Source organism: Ruditapes philippinarum, unplaced genomic scaffold (genome assembly GCF_026571515.1).
Source record: "Ruditapes philippinarum isolate M1 unplaced genomic scaffold, ASM2657151v2 ctg13775_1_1_1_1, whole genome shotgun sequence".
NCBI lineage: Eukaryota > Metazoa > Mollusca > Bivalvia > Venerida > Veneridae > Ruditapes > Ruditapes philippinarum.
In genome coordinates this window covers 456-16,106 of record NW_026864306.1, presented here as the reverse complement: position 1 = coordinate 16,106, position 15,651 = coordinate 456, and the positions used below count along the sequence as shown (strand labels likewise).

The window sequence follows — 15,651 nt, the reverse complement described above, 5'->3', positions numbered from 1 at the left end:
CTAAATAGGGCATTTTTTCAATGTTTGAGGCCTCAAAAAAGGGGGGGGGGGCAAAAAGCCGTCGAAACACGCTTATATAAGGGAAAAGGTTAAACTTCAGGACATACAACTGTACAATAATTGTTTTTCATTCATATGCCTAATAATTTAATCAGCAGATGAACCTATGTTAGGATATCAAGTAAGATTATTATAAGATCATCTGAATGCACATGTACACAATGTATACTTATGATCATGAAAGATATATGAGGAATCACATTATAAGAGGACCAAGAGATCATCTGCAGGAACATATACTAGTTTTGATAGAAGATCCATGAGAGGTTAATGTAAGATGATGTAAATATACATTACTAGTGATGGAATACATATGAAGAAGGGTCATTTGGTCTTTAAGGTGTATAAACACTGTAGTTCTTAAAGAACATATGTTAGGGGAATACATATAAACATTTTTATTATGGAACAGATATAAGGGTATCTCGTAAGATGCCCAGGGGATTATCTAGATGTACATATACTATAGTTTTCATGGAACAGAAATAAGGGGATCACGTAAGATTACAAGATCATCTTGATGTACATAAACTTTTTTTCATTACATATCGGATGTAAGGGGATCAAATAAAATGACCAAGGGATCATCTAGATGTACATATACTATAGTTTTCATTGAACAGAAATAAGTGGATCACGTAAGATGACCAGGTGACATCTAGATGTATATACTCTTTTTCATTCTGGAACATATATGAGGGGTTGAAATAAATGACAAGGGGATCATCTATATGTACATAAACTCTTTTTTATTATGGAACAGATGTTAGGAGATCATGTAAGAATACAAGGGGAATATGTAGATGCACATATACTATAGTATTCATTGAAAAGAAATAAAGGGATCACGTAAGATGATAAGGGGATCACGTAGATGACAAGGGGATCATGTAGATGTACATTTAATATAGTTTTTATTTGAACAGAAAGAAATAAGGGGCCCACGTACGATGACCAGGGGATCATCTAGATGTACATACTCTTTTTCATTATGGAACAGATATGAGGGTATCGCGTAAAATGACAAGGGGATCACCTAGATGTTCAATACTATAGTTTTCTTTAAAAAGAAATAAGGGGGTCACGTATCATAAACAGGTGATCATCTAGATGTACATATATTTCTTATTTTGGAACAAATACATCGTTTAACGGGATCACGCAAGATGACAAGGGTATCATCTAGATGTACATATACTATAGTATTCATTGAACATAAATAAGGGGATCACGTAAGATGACAAGGGTATCATCTAGATGTACATATACTATAGTATTCATTGAACAGAAATAAGGGGATCACGTAAAATGACCAGGGGATCATCTAGATGTACATATACTATAGTATGCATTGAAAACAAATAAGGGGATCACGTAAGATGACCAGCGGATCATCTAGATGTACATATACTATTGTATTCATTGAACAGAAATAAGGGGATCACGTAAGATGACAAGGGTATCATCTAGATGTACATATACTATAGTATTCATTGAACAGAAATAAGGGGATCACGTAAGATAACCAGGGGATCATCTAGATGTACATATGCTAAAGTATTCATTGAATAGAAATAAAAGGATCACGTAAGATGACCAGTGGATCATCTAGATGAACACATACTTTAGTTTTCAGTAAACAGAAAGAAATAAGGAGATCAGATAAGACGACCAGGAGATCATCTATGTGTACATACTCTTTTTCATTAAGGAACAGATACGAGGGGATTGCGTAAAATGGAAAGGGGATCATGTAGATGTACATATTCTATTTCTTATTATGGAACAGATACATTTAATAAGGGGATCAAGTAAGATGACAAGGGTATCATCTAGATGTACATATACTTTAATTTTCATTAAACTGAAGCAAGGGGACCACGTAAGATGACCAACGGGTCATCTAAATAAATACATACTTTAGTTTTCATAAAAGAGAAATAAATAAGGGGATCAGGTAAGACGACCAGGAGATCATGTAGATGTACATACTCTTTTTCATTATGGAACATATATGAGGGGATCGCGTAAGATGACAAGGGGATAATGTAGTTGTACATATACTATAGACTTCATTGAACAGAAATAAAGGGATCACGTAAGATGACAATGGTATCATCTAGATGTACATATACTATAGTATTCATTGAAAAGAAATAAGGGGATCACGTAAGATAACAAGGGTATCATCTGATGTACATATACTATAGTATTCATTGAACAGAAATAAGGGGATCACGTAAGATGACAAGGGGATCATCTAGATGTACATATACTATAGTATTCATTGAACCGAAATAAGGGGATCACGTAAGATGACAATGGTATCATCTAGAATGACATATATTATAATTTTCATTGAAAAGAAATAAGGGGATCACGTAAGATGACAAGGGTATCATTTAGATGTACATATACTATAGTTTTCATTGAAAAGAAATAAGGGGATCACGTAAGATGACCAGGGGAACATCTAGATGTACATATACTATGGTATTCATTGAACAGAAATAAAAGGATCACGTAAGATGACCAGCAGATCATCTAGATGAACACACACTTTAGTTTTCATAAAACAGAAAGAAATAAAGAGATCAGATAAGACGACCAGGGGATCATATATGTGTACATTCTCTTTTTCTTATGGAAAAGATACAAGGGGATCGCGTAAAATGACAAGGGGATCATGTAGATGTACATATTCTATTTCTTATAATGGAACAGATACATTTAATAAAGGGATCACGTAAGATGACAAGGGTATCATCTAGATGTACATATACTATAGTATTCATTAAACAGAAATAAGGGGGTCACGTAAGATGACCAGCGGTGCATCTAAATAAACACATACTTTAGTTTTCATTAAAGAGAAAGAAATTAGGGGATCAGGTAAGACGACCAGGAGATCATATAGATGTTCATACTCTTTTTCATTATGGAACATATATGAGGGGATCGCGTAAAATGACAAGGGGATCATGTAGATGTACATATACTATAGTTTTCATTGAACAGAAATTAGGGGATCACGTAACATTACAAGGGATTATTTAGATGTACATTTACACTTTTTTCATTATGGAACAGATCACATAAAATGACCAGGGGATTATCTAGATGCAAATATACAGTAACTATAGTTTTCATTGAACAGAAATAATGAAATCACTTAAGATTACTAGAATTTATCTAGATATACATAAACTCTTTTTCATTATGGAACATATGTTAGAGGATCACGTAAAATGACCAGGGTATCGTCTAGATGTGCATATACTATAGTATTCATTGAACAGAAATAAGGGGATCACGTTAAATGACCAGGGGATCATCTAGATGTACATATACTATAGTTTTCATTGAACAGAAATAAGGGGATCACGTTAGATTACATGGATATCATGTAGATGTACATTTTCTTTTTCATTTTGGAACAGATATGATGGGATCACGTAAAATGACCAGGGGATCATCTAGAGTAGATGTACAAATACTATAGTTTTCATTGAACAGAAATAAAGGAATCACGTACGATTACAAGGGGATCATGTAGATGTTCATATACTCTTTTATAATAAGGAACATATATAAAGGAATCACGTAAAATGACGAGAGGATCATCTAGAGTTACATATACTATAGTTTTCATTGAGCAGAAATAAGTGGATCACGTAAGATTATCACGACGTTCCAGCTTTACTGGTGGAGGGCGACTTCAGGTACCCTTCCGTGCATTATTTCAGGCACGAACGGGCACCTGATAAGAACCACCGACGTTCCATAAGCAAGCTGGATAGCTTCATCACATGAAAGAATCCAAAGTCCCTGTCGGGATTCGAACCCAAAGCGGTGAGGGGCAAGTGGTTTGAAGTCAACGACCTTAACCACTTGGCCACGGACGCAAATAGTATTTATACATCTAGATGATCATCTGGTTATCTTACGCGATCCCCTTACTTCTGTTCAATGAAAGCTATAGTATAATTATGTACATCAAGATGATCACCTGATCCTTTTACGCGATCCCCTCATATCTGTTCCATAATGAAAAAGAGTATGTACACAAAGATGGCCGACGTACCTGATCTCCTTATTTCTTTCTGTTCAATAAAAACTATACTATGTGTTCATCTAGATGATCCGCTGGTCATCTTATGTGATCCCCTTATTTATGGTCAATAAAAACTATGGCATATGTAAAATTAGATGATCCCCTGGTCATCTTAAGTTATCCCCTTATATCTGTTCAATGCAAAATATAGAATATGTACATCTAGATGGCCCACTGGTCATCTTACGTGATCCCCTTATATCTGTTAAATGAAAAGTACGGTATATGTACATTAAGATGATTCCCTGGTCAACTTACGTGATCACCTGATATCTGTTCAATGAAAACTGTAGTATATGTAAATCTAGATGACCCACTTGTCATATTACGTGATCTCCTTATATATGTTCAATTAATACTAAAGTATGTGTACATCTAGATGAATCCCTGGTCAGCTTACATGATACCCATATATCTGTTCCGTAATAAGAAAGAATAAATTTACATGTAGATGATCCCCTTGTCATCTAACGTGATCGGTATTCCTTTATTTCTGTTCAATGAATATTATATTATGTGCACATCTAGATGATCCCCTGGTCTGCTTACACGATGCCCATATATCTGTTCCATCATAAGAAAGAATAAATGTACATGTAGATGATCCCCTGCTCATCTCACGTGATCCCTTTACTTCTGTTCAATGAATGCTATAGTATATGTACATATAGACGATCCCTTTGTCATTTTACGTGATCCCTTTATTTCTGTTCAATGGATACTATAGTTAAAGTAAATATAGTTGATTCCCTTGTCATCTTTCGTGATCTCCATATATCCGTTCCATAATTAAAAAGAGTATATGTACATGTAGATGATCCCCTGGTCATCTTATGTGATCCCCTTATATCTGTTCAATGAATATTATAGTATATGCACATCTAAATGATCCCCTGGTCATCTTAGGTGATCCCCTGATATCTGTTCAATGAATTTTATACTGTATGCACATCTAGACGATCCCCTGGTCATCTTACGTTATCCCCTTATATATCCCTTCCATAATAAGAAAGAGGACATGTATATCTAGATGATCACCTGGTCACCTTACGTGATCCACTGATATCAGTTCAATGAAAATTATTTTATGTGTACAAGTAGATGATCCCGTGGTCATCAAGTACGTGACCCGCTGATATCTGTTCAATGAAAAAATAGTAAATGTACATCTAAATGATTCCCTGGTCATCTCACGTGATTGCGTTGTATCTGTTCAATGAAAATTATATATTGTAAACTTGGTCCTCTTATGATGTGATTCCTAATATATTTTTCATATGAACATAAGTATAAATTGTATGTACATTCAGATGATCCTTTAGTCATCTAACTTGATATCCTCACATAGGTTCATATGCTGATTAAATTATTTGGCATATGAATGAAAGCACCATAATATACAGTAACACTGATCATTTCCACAGATTTATAGTCTATTTTAATCATGATGATAACGCTTTATAAGAAATTCGTGCTTAATTTATAGGCGGGGCTAAATATGCAAAGTGTACTCTTACTCGGTCCCTTTTTCCGTTTACCTCAATGTGATACCGTAATGTCATTCCATGAAAATTACCGTGAGGTTCCTAAGCAAAACAGGTGTGTGCTATAAATGAAAAACAATGGGCGGAACTAAAAAAATAAGATTTAAGAGGGGATCAGATCTTTTGAAGCCTGTCTGCGCATTACAGATTAAGTACCTGAGAAAAAAGCGGGCAACATATTAACAGAATATTCAGTTATTTGTTCAATAATTAATGACAATAAAAAAGAAAAAAAAAAAGAAAAAAAATTAAATGAAAAGTCATCGAAGGTCCCATGATGGTTTTTCTTAATTTATACAACATCTTATATGATGATATTAAATACTCGTAAATGTTTACAGAATAAAATATAACAGAACAGCTATTACAGCGACGATCAACATATAAATTGCCCCTGAACTTTTGCGTTCAGTTTTAGCACAAGGTCTTGTCTGAAGTGGTTTGTATACACGCTCCCATTGTGTCATAATGGCATTCCGTGCACCTTTCCAAGGCCCCGGTCCCATTAATCGATATTGACAAGGGGTGCAAGGTCCAAAGAAAACTTCCATCGCAAGTTTTGGATCAGTCAGAATAAGTTTTCCTGGGAATGAAAAAGGACATTAGACAAGCAAAAAATATTGTGTAAAATAATAAATATGGATATCTGTTTAAAATAGCATTGCTTTTTTAAGAGTTATAAGATATTACATGTAGCTTTTACAATACTAAGATTTTTTTCATCATGAAAAATACGGAAACCAACCATGAATGAATAGGTAGTCATCTATCCCTGCCAGAAGTGTTCGAGTAATTTAAACATGAAAATAACAAAAGTAATGTGTAACGGGAGCATGAGAAGGAAAATCTGAGCCAGAACAAATTTTGACTTAATTGATATTGGTTTGGAAATAAAAATTTCACTAAAAGTTTCAGTAAATATTTTCGCACAGATAAGGGCCCGCACAATAAACCTAATATAAAATCCTATTTTTTCTATCATCTATTCCCAGTTAAAGAAGTAAAGAAGTTCGATGCAAATCCGGCGAAACCTTTTAATCTTTGAGTGTTTTTTATTCGTTTTAAACTTTCATTTAATAACATATTCCTTTGTTTCATCTCGTCGGGCGATCCACCCCACAAATATTTCCTAGAAAACTAACAAGAAGTCACAAATATCTTTGGATGAAAAAGTTGTGCAATTCAATCCAGACAAAAGTATCATAAGTATCAACGAGGTAACGTACTTTGGTCATATACTGAGCTGAGACGGTAGGAAACCTGACCCGACACAGTTTTCAACAATTTTAGCCATTAAACCTTTCAATTTTCATTATCAATACATATCTGGCAGTTCTGAACTGATCCTATACAAAAACTGTCCGACTATATGATATGGAACATCGGAACATTAAAGGGAAAAACAATATGTACTTTGTTATCAATTATTTTCAGTCAATTTTTGACCAAGTAATTACTTAAAGGTTAATATTTATATAGTGTTTGATATTTTTGTCTGTTAGATTCATACATTATCACTTACTGACGTTAGGCTTACAGCCAACCATTTCAGCCAGTTCATCCATGTAAGGGACATAATCCACTTGTATTGTGTGTCTCAAAGACTGTTTGTATCTCATACCCATAGCCGCTTGCTTGCTTTTAATGTCTTCCCACATCTCGGTACTTTCTGGCAACGTCTTTAATCCCTGGAAATATCTACTATCTTATTAGATATCATATGAAAATATATGTAAGACACTTAATTAAAAACGTGTACTAAACATATGGTAAATCACAGTGACCTTTTAAATTGTCAAACTAAATTCTCTTGATAAGAATTCCTTTAATTTCAAACATAACGAAAGAAAACTTGAATATTCATAAAAGGAAGCATAAGAATCAACTCAAAGCATCAAACAATGTTTAGAAATAAAATATTTAAAATAAATGGGGTCACCTTCGGGGCCTAAAATTGAAAAAAAATATTTAAAATTTGCAATTATAGTATTTTATAACTGCTTTAAAACAAGAAATTGCAAATAACACTGAATAACCGGTTTGTAGTAGCAATTCCGGTATAAGACTGAGATGAAATATCTAGAAAATATGTCTAAGTGTATCAAAATACCAATAATTACCTTAAACACCCTTGTAGCAAGGCGACATTGCATTTCGCTCATTGGCATAATTGCACCAAGTGGCTGGAAGCAACCGATGATTGCCATCGTATGTTTTTGCAAGTCGGGTGGAAACATGTACTTGTATAGATTGACTTTGTTGGCTTTCACCTCTATCACACTTTTATCAATGAATGGAAATCCAAAAATGTAACCCGTTGCTAGAACTACAGCATCCAAATTATCAATTTTTGTACCGTCTTCAAAGATCGCCCCAGTTTCTGTGAACTCTGCAACATTGGCTTTTACAATAACACCTCCAGAAATGATTCTATTTGGCAACTCATCATTCAAGGTTGGGTGTGCAGAGAACAGACCATGTTTGGGTTTTAGGCAATACTTTTCATGATCAAATTTATTGTTGAGTTTCTTTTCTGCGAGCGATATCAACATATTTGGAAAAGACTTTAAAAGCTTTGTGTTCAAGCGAGTTGAATGCATCATGTCACCAGGAAGTCCTTTATCATCTACACGATGGAAAATCCATGAACCTGATCTTGTACTCAGATAAACCTAAAATATGATTTAATAAAATCCAATGTGAATGAGTTTCTTTTAAAGAAGAATTATATTGAACTACAGGTTAACAACAAGAGAAATCGCTAATGTATCTTTTTAAGTTTTTAGTGTTTGAAAACATCCGTATGACTAAGACTGGCATGGTCATTATTTAAAGGGGCTCTTGAAATCTAATCAATTCGAAATGTTTTATAATATTCAAAACTAAATAATGGCTCGAAAGTGTTTCATAAATACGACAATATATATTCATTACAGTCCGTAGGAATTGATACTGTCCAAACATGTGGTGCTCCTGTAAATAAAATCTCGTGTATATAGATTCAGACCCAAATGCAATGACAAAAATTAAGAAAGATAAAGATTATAATTTATTTCAAACCTGTGACGATATTCGGCTAAGTTCTGTTGCAACGTCGCCGCCAGAATTTCCAATGCCAATAATCAGGACGTTTTTGTCTTCGTACCCATGATAATCTTTATAGTCGTGTGTATGCGTGACCTTGCCCTTGAACTTGTTTAGTCCGGGAAAATTTGGTATGTTCTTTTCAGCATGATGACCAGTACATATGAGGACAGCGTCGAATACACGGGTCTCTTCTTTATCAGATGTCTTTATGGCGATTTCCCATTGCCCATCACTGTTAAACGTTTTGGTTGGTTTCACAGACAGCACCTGGATATAATTGTTTGACTAAATGATAAAATTGAAACGATAACTACGCCTACTGAATAGAGCTTATGAAACTTGCTTAGCTAGACTGCACCTAATGATCCTGTAACTCAAAATTTTTATGGTTTTATATCATGAATCTGATGCTCAAATGAAGATTTATCAATATTATAAGTTCAAAAAAGCATTATTTGTAAATATATTGCTGAATCTACATTTCATGTAAATAAGAGAGGTAATTAGAAATCTATTTTCGATAAAGTTTAAGCCAATTTTTTTTTTCAATAAAAATAAAAGCATAGATTTTAGTGATTACTTATAATGCAAATAAATATTTGCAGTACATATTTAACATATTCGTGGATGTTTGGAAATTGGTTCAGAAGAATAATTTTATACATATATAAAATTTCACTTTAGTGTTGATACATCCTTAATTACAACATACAGTTGCTCATTTATATTATATAATACTAATCCTAAAACCTCATGTTATGTACTTTAATATTATAGTAAGATCAACCGCATGGTAATGGCGCGTATCTCGTAAACACTGATACATGCAAAGTACTCAGACCAGGTGTAGTAAAAAGATTTCAAATTAATTCTTGCAAGTAAATTAAAAATCTCTACGCAGTGTTGATAAGGAATCGAACCAGAGACCTTCATATCGGTAGTCAAACATCTATACTAATATACCACACCTTACTGACGAGTGAAGTTTACAAATATATCGTTATATTCGACAGATACTGCATGGTCAGTATTTATTCGAATGTTCTTTACGAAGCAAGGTCAACATTGTTGAACAATAACCGGCTACAATATAGAATTACAAATACATTGATATTTGTGTGCGTTTCGGTTCGTCACGGTAAACCTGTCAGAATTCGAGACATTTATTTGCATTATTATAACATTAGATATACAAGTTGCTAACGGTATATACGGGAGAATATCACCGTAGAGAACGTGTTACAGTATCGCGTTTTTCGGTTACAGTATAGAATTTTCAAGATGGAGGATTTTTTATGGAAAGAGAAGTAGGCGATTTTTATTCAGGTCCATACTACAAGTAGTTTAGTTTCTAAAAGATGTTTTTATGCTTTGCTTGTAAGGAACAGAATCCGATATCTAGTCATATATTTCTTCAGACCCTGCACCGCAGATTTATCGCTATATTGTCTCATAAATGTGCAGATTTGACGGTTTGAAAATTTGAATCGAGAGATCAACGCATTTTTCTCCCATTCCGACATTATTTAAGCATGCCTTGATAAAGTAAATCTACAAAATGTTAGTCCATTGTGTTTAGAAACGTTTATAAAAGTAAATGACCAGTTGAACCTATTTTCATGTTGGTAAAAGGCGTTTGAAGAAGTAAACAATGTTACAGTATAGAGCGAGGTTAATTTTGAAGGGTTACAGCATAGACCTAGCGACTTTGATCCAATTTTGTTACAGTTTATACCCAGATTTCGGTTACAGTTTAGATACTTGCCAAATTTCAAACAAAGTTAGTGTATCCATTATTTTTATGAAATAACTCATACATTTCTATTTAATACATTCTTGAAAGGTTGTATAACTTTTTTTCTTGAGCAGAAAAGTTATAATTTGCTATTTTTCATCCTTTAAGTTTCAGATTGAGACTTTTTGCAGAATAAGTAATGTCCTAAAAAAGGACTGTTTTCACGACAACAACAGTAACTTTTATCGAATTGTATTGAGAGAAGAAAGATTATTGCTTGATTTCATTACACATTATAATGCCTATTTGTAATAAAATAGAGAAAAATTAATCCTAAATAGAAGTCCAACACGGAAAGCATGAACATGTTGCAGGCTGAGTTTGATTAAACCTGTTCATGGACGGTAGTGGTAACTAACTGCAAGCTACCATCCACGCCTCCTTCAGCACCGGCTTCAGGAGAATTCACATTAAACCATGAACTGGTACACTTTAGATTTTTTAACATCTGTGGATATGTTTCATATTGGCGGTTATCATGGAACCTTCAATGTGACACGTTATTGCCCATTCTATGAAAAGCGGCATATTACCCCAATATTAGAAATTGCATGTGCCCTAAATGAGAATACAATGAGTGAAAACTAAAAATAAAATGAATTTTGAGAGGGGATCGGAGATTATGAAGCCTGCATACCATAGATAAGCTGTCAAAAGACACAATTAAACAAGCAGGCAATACCCTAAGAATGATTAAACAGTATTTAAGTGAGCAATACTGCAAAACCTTGTATCATAGTTTGGGGACCTTTATGTTGAAAATGTGTCCGAGTTAAATCGCATACATGCACTGTGAGTTAACTGGAGTGCAGGTATTAGTTACCCGCACTCCAGAGCATGCCCATTGATTGGCTCATTTTTGCTGGGGTTTACTTATTGTGACGGCAGAAAAAAGGGAAAGCGACAGAAATTTCATATCTAGATGCTCGTTCATTGGTTACTTTTCTCCGGGGTTTCATATTGTGACAACAGGGAACGTATTTTAATGTTAAAGAGAAAGAACATCAAAACACTCGGCAATCTGATAAATCAGATAGCCTCGTGTTTCGATGCTCTTATTATTATTTATTACTTAAATCTTATTTTAAGTTGCAATTTCCATCTACCATAATGTATTTTATTAGTATTTAAAAGGGGTTTGTTACGTTTGGCTTTCTTGGATTTAAAGTTTCAACGACACTGAGGACATGTGAAAACATTCCTGCTTTAGTGTAAAGAAAGACCCCAGATACCCTTTTGTGAAACATTTAAGACACGGGCACCTGGCTAGAACCACCGACCTTCCGTAAATTAGCTTGATAGATTCCTCACATACAAAGAATCCAAAGTCATGATTGGATTTCAACTACAGCAGTAAAGGAAAGATGATTTGAAGTCGACGGCCTTATCCGACTTTGGCACTATTATGTACCTCCATCAGGCTCACTAGAGAAGATATTGACATTGTCTGACCTTTAATTTATACTCTATAACTTTCAATATTATTTTCTTTTTTAGAAACATGAAAACTGCTAACAGGATATCTGAAATTAAAAGAAAACGACTTTTAATGTAATAATAATAAAAATAATCGTTACTTCAACATAGAAGCATTCGAAATGACGCCATGATCATGATTTGATTTGATTTGATTTGATTTGAATGCTTTTGGTTCGAGATGAGAAGGGTCTTTAAGCATTGCTTTTTTCGAAATCTATGTTTTCGAAAATTAAATTGGTAGAAAGTCATGTAAATTTCATCACATTTAGTCAAGTAGTTACTGAGCGGATGAGATTGCACACATTTTTGTACGACAGACGGACGAATAGCCATCGGGCCAATAAGCTCACAGAGATTTAAAAGTCTATGTAACATTTATACATTTTACCTAGTATATATAGAAAATATCGAAGTCTAAACTGTAACCGAAATCTGGTATAAAACTGTAACAAAATCGAATAAAAATCGCTAGGTCTATGCTGTAGCCCTGCACAAATCGCCTCGCTCTATACTGTAACATTGTTTATTTTTTCAAACGCATTTAAAGAACAGGAAAATAGGTTCAACTGGTCATTTACTTTTATAAACGCTTCCTAACATAAAGGACTAACGTTTTGCAGATTTACTTTTTTTAGGCATTCATAAATAATGTCGAAATTGGAGAAAAATGCGTTGGTCTCTCGATTCAAATTTTCAAACTGTCAAACCTGCATATTTATGAGAAATTATAGCGATAAATCTGCGGTGCAGAATCTGAAGAAATATATGACTAGATACCGGATTATGTTCCTTACAAGCAAAGCACAAAAACTTCTTTTAGAAATTAAACTACTTGTAGTATGGATCGGAATAAAAATCACCTACCTGTCCTCCAAACAAATAATCCTCCATCTTGAAAATTCTATACTGTAACCGAAAAACGCGATACTGTAACACGTTCCCTACGGTGAATATAGCCTGAATGAAATAAATATGACCAGACGCTCTAGCCGAAGATTATATTTCTGTCAGCAAGGCTTTATACTGCCATTTATCCTTACAAATCCGCGAGATTTTCTGCCGAAATTTTACAAAATATCGCGGGGAACGTATAAACGTTGATATTTTATAACAGTTGTTGGAAACTGCAAGGAATATTTTGACTTCAGTGGCCGGTAGTGTCCATTGTTTGACTTTACATTTTATCCGTCGTTTGTCTGGAACAGAAAGAAATCCGCGATATTTTTTCGCAAGTGTTTGTAGAAGTCGAGGGGAAAAAATAATTAACAGGTCCGCGACTTTTTGTTGAATATTCATTTCATTTTATATAATTAACCGCGACTTTTGGGGGAAAAACCCTGGACTGTTTAGCTCAGAGACATTTCGCAGCATAAAAAGTCGAGACTTAATGCTCAAACTCGACTTTTTTTACAAGGCATGCATCCAAAACAAAATATCGCGGATTATAATGACCACAATCGGCTACCTAAAGTAGGTATATGTTTGCGTGTATTTTAGTGTTAAATGTTGAATTCTGCTTAAGCCGGTGCTAGGGGGCGTGGACGGTAACTTTTCCAGTACCGTCCTTTAACAGGCTCAATCAAACCGAGCCTGCAAGATTTTCAATTTTGTTGTGTTGGACTTTCTTTAAAGATTCTGTTTTTCTCTATTTTAGTCTACTTTGTAGACAACCGCAACGCGAATGAAATCAAAAGTTATTAAAAATTTATTGCGGAGTTACCTTTAACTCTTTTCTTGTAGTAATGATATTGTCAATCGAGAAATATACAATACAGAACCAAACCTTTATGCACACATGTAGGTAATCGTCTTCCGAATTAGATTTTAACGGTATAAACGATATTTTATACACACACACACACACACACACACACACACACACGCACGCACGCACGCACGCACACCAACACACACGCACACACACACACACACACACACACACACACACACACAAACCGTACAATCAAATGGGCAGATAGCAGTTCAAACGTCGACAGCTGTACCAGTATATACATGTCGGCGCACGAAACACAATTGACGGACGGTAGGTATTCATGTATTTTTAACATATCCCAACTGTGTTCGAGTAAATCAATGTTATGGATTCATAGCCAACATTCAAAGGAGCATACTAACAAATTTCTGGCCCTGTGCAAGCTTTACTTCATGTGAATTTTGACTGATAATAACCACACTATCCGATGAGATGCGGCATTTTTAATTTTAAGTCACAAAAACATATATTTTCTCATGATAATAAATCCTTTTATCGTACGATTCGTAAACGTCAACATTTGATATTAAAAACCTTCAAAAATGCTTTTCTGTTAAAGTTAAAGGGTAAGTTGGAGTGTCATCAAAATTTTAAGTAACGTCATCAGCCGTTTCGCCTCTTTTTTAATGATAGCATCGACAGCCATTCATTATGTTAAATTTAATTTACATCCTGTAAATAAATCATTTTATCATGATGAAAAATTTAGAAAATTATTGAAGAGTAGATGGATTTTGTAAGCATGACGTCTTATTTTAGAAAGTATCATGATAAATTAATATTTTAAATGAACAAAAAAGTTTTACTCTTTCCTAGTTACTGTTAGCACAAAAGCGCTGAAAATTGTTTCCTTGAACGGCTTTCAGCTTTATTCATTCTTGCCGATTTTATCATTAAAAAGAGGGCGAACGGCTGATGACGTTACTAAAGTTTTGATGACACCCCAACTTAAATACCCTACTGTATAACTTTACATAATTTTAACTGTTTTGACGTCAACGTAATGAACGATTTTAACGTGCGATTGGACTAAATAATTAATGGAATAAAATGTAATGTTTACCTCTGTATTGAAGTTTATGTACTTTCTCAGTCCGAACTTTGTCCGCGTACATATGGAAATATCTATCGACATACTTATTATGCATGTAGATCGGAAACTCTCCTGGGGATAGGAAAATCACTGTAACACATCATCTCCTTTGATGTATTGATCACCGTAGATTTCATCACACATGCCTGACCTTCCTCTACATCTTCTGTGTAATGCCATAATCCACTTATATAGTTTACCCCTCTCAAAACATACAGGTTCAAGTCCCTCGTCCAGACAGCATTTGATAGCTGTTAAACCACTAGCACCTGCCCCGATCACTGCTATGCTTTTCATTCTTTACTTATCTTTTCGTATTTTTCAAAATGATATCCCATAAGATACATGTACACTAAACCACTGCGGTACACATACTATAAACATGTCAACCTCTGTTGACGTATATTGCGATAACAAACACTGATAACTATGGACGCCTTGGAGAGCCACTTATAAATTGGAGGTTCAACTAACAGGTCTTTTTTATATTTAAGTTATGACTTTGGGCATATGACTTTTGATTTATTTCAGCTAAAAGTTTAATTGTGAAAAGAACAAAATGTAATGCATTATAATTTTTTTAAACAGTCATTAGAACAATTTGGATGTTTTTTTATTATATTTTAATAACAAATATATCTTTTGCGTTCCACAGCGTATGATTCAATAATTTAGCACCTCAGATTTCGACTGCGTTGACCTTAA

The 15,651-nt window shown here is 34.2% G+C and overlaps 1 protein-coding gene across 1 annotated transcript; it reads right to left on the bottom strand.

The window, feature by feature from the left end:
* Positions 1 to 6,013: 6,013 nt before the first annotated feature.
* Positions 6,014 to 15,258, bottom strand: LOC132725141 (flavin-containing monooxygenase 5-like). Its single transcript, XM_060710229.1, is given in 8 exon segments — positions 6,014 to 6,301; positions 7,241 to 7,406; positions 7,839 to 8,390; positions 8,779 to 9,072; positions 14,917 to 14,955; positions 14,957 to 15,022; positions 15,024 to 15,146; positions 15,148 to 15,258. Coding segments are annotated over 8 exon segments (1,584 nt in total). The 5' UTR covers positions 15,244 to 15,258; the 3' UTR covers positions 6,014 to 6,053.
* Positions 15,259 to 15,651: the final 393 nt, after the last annotated feature.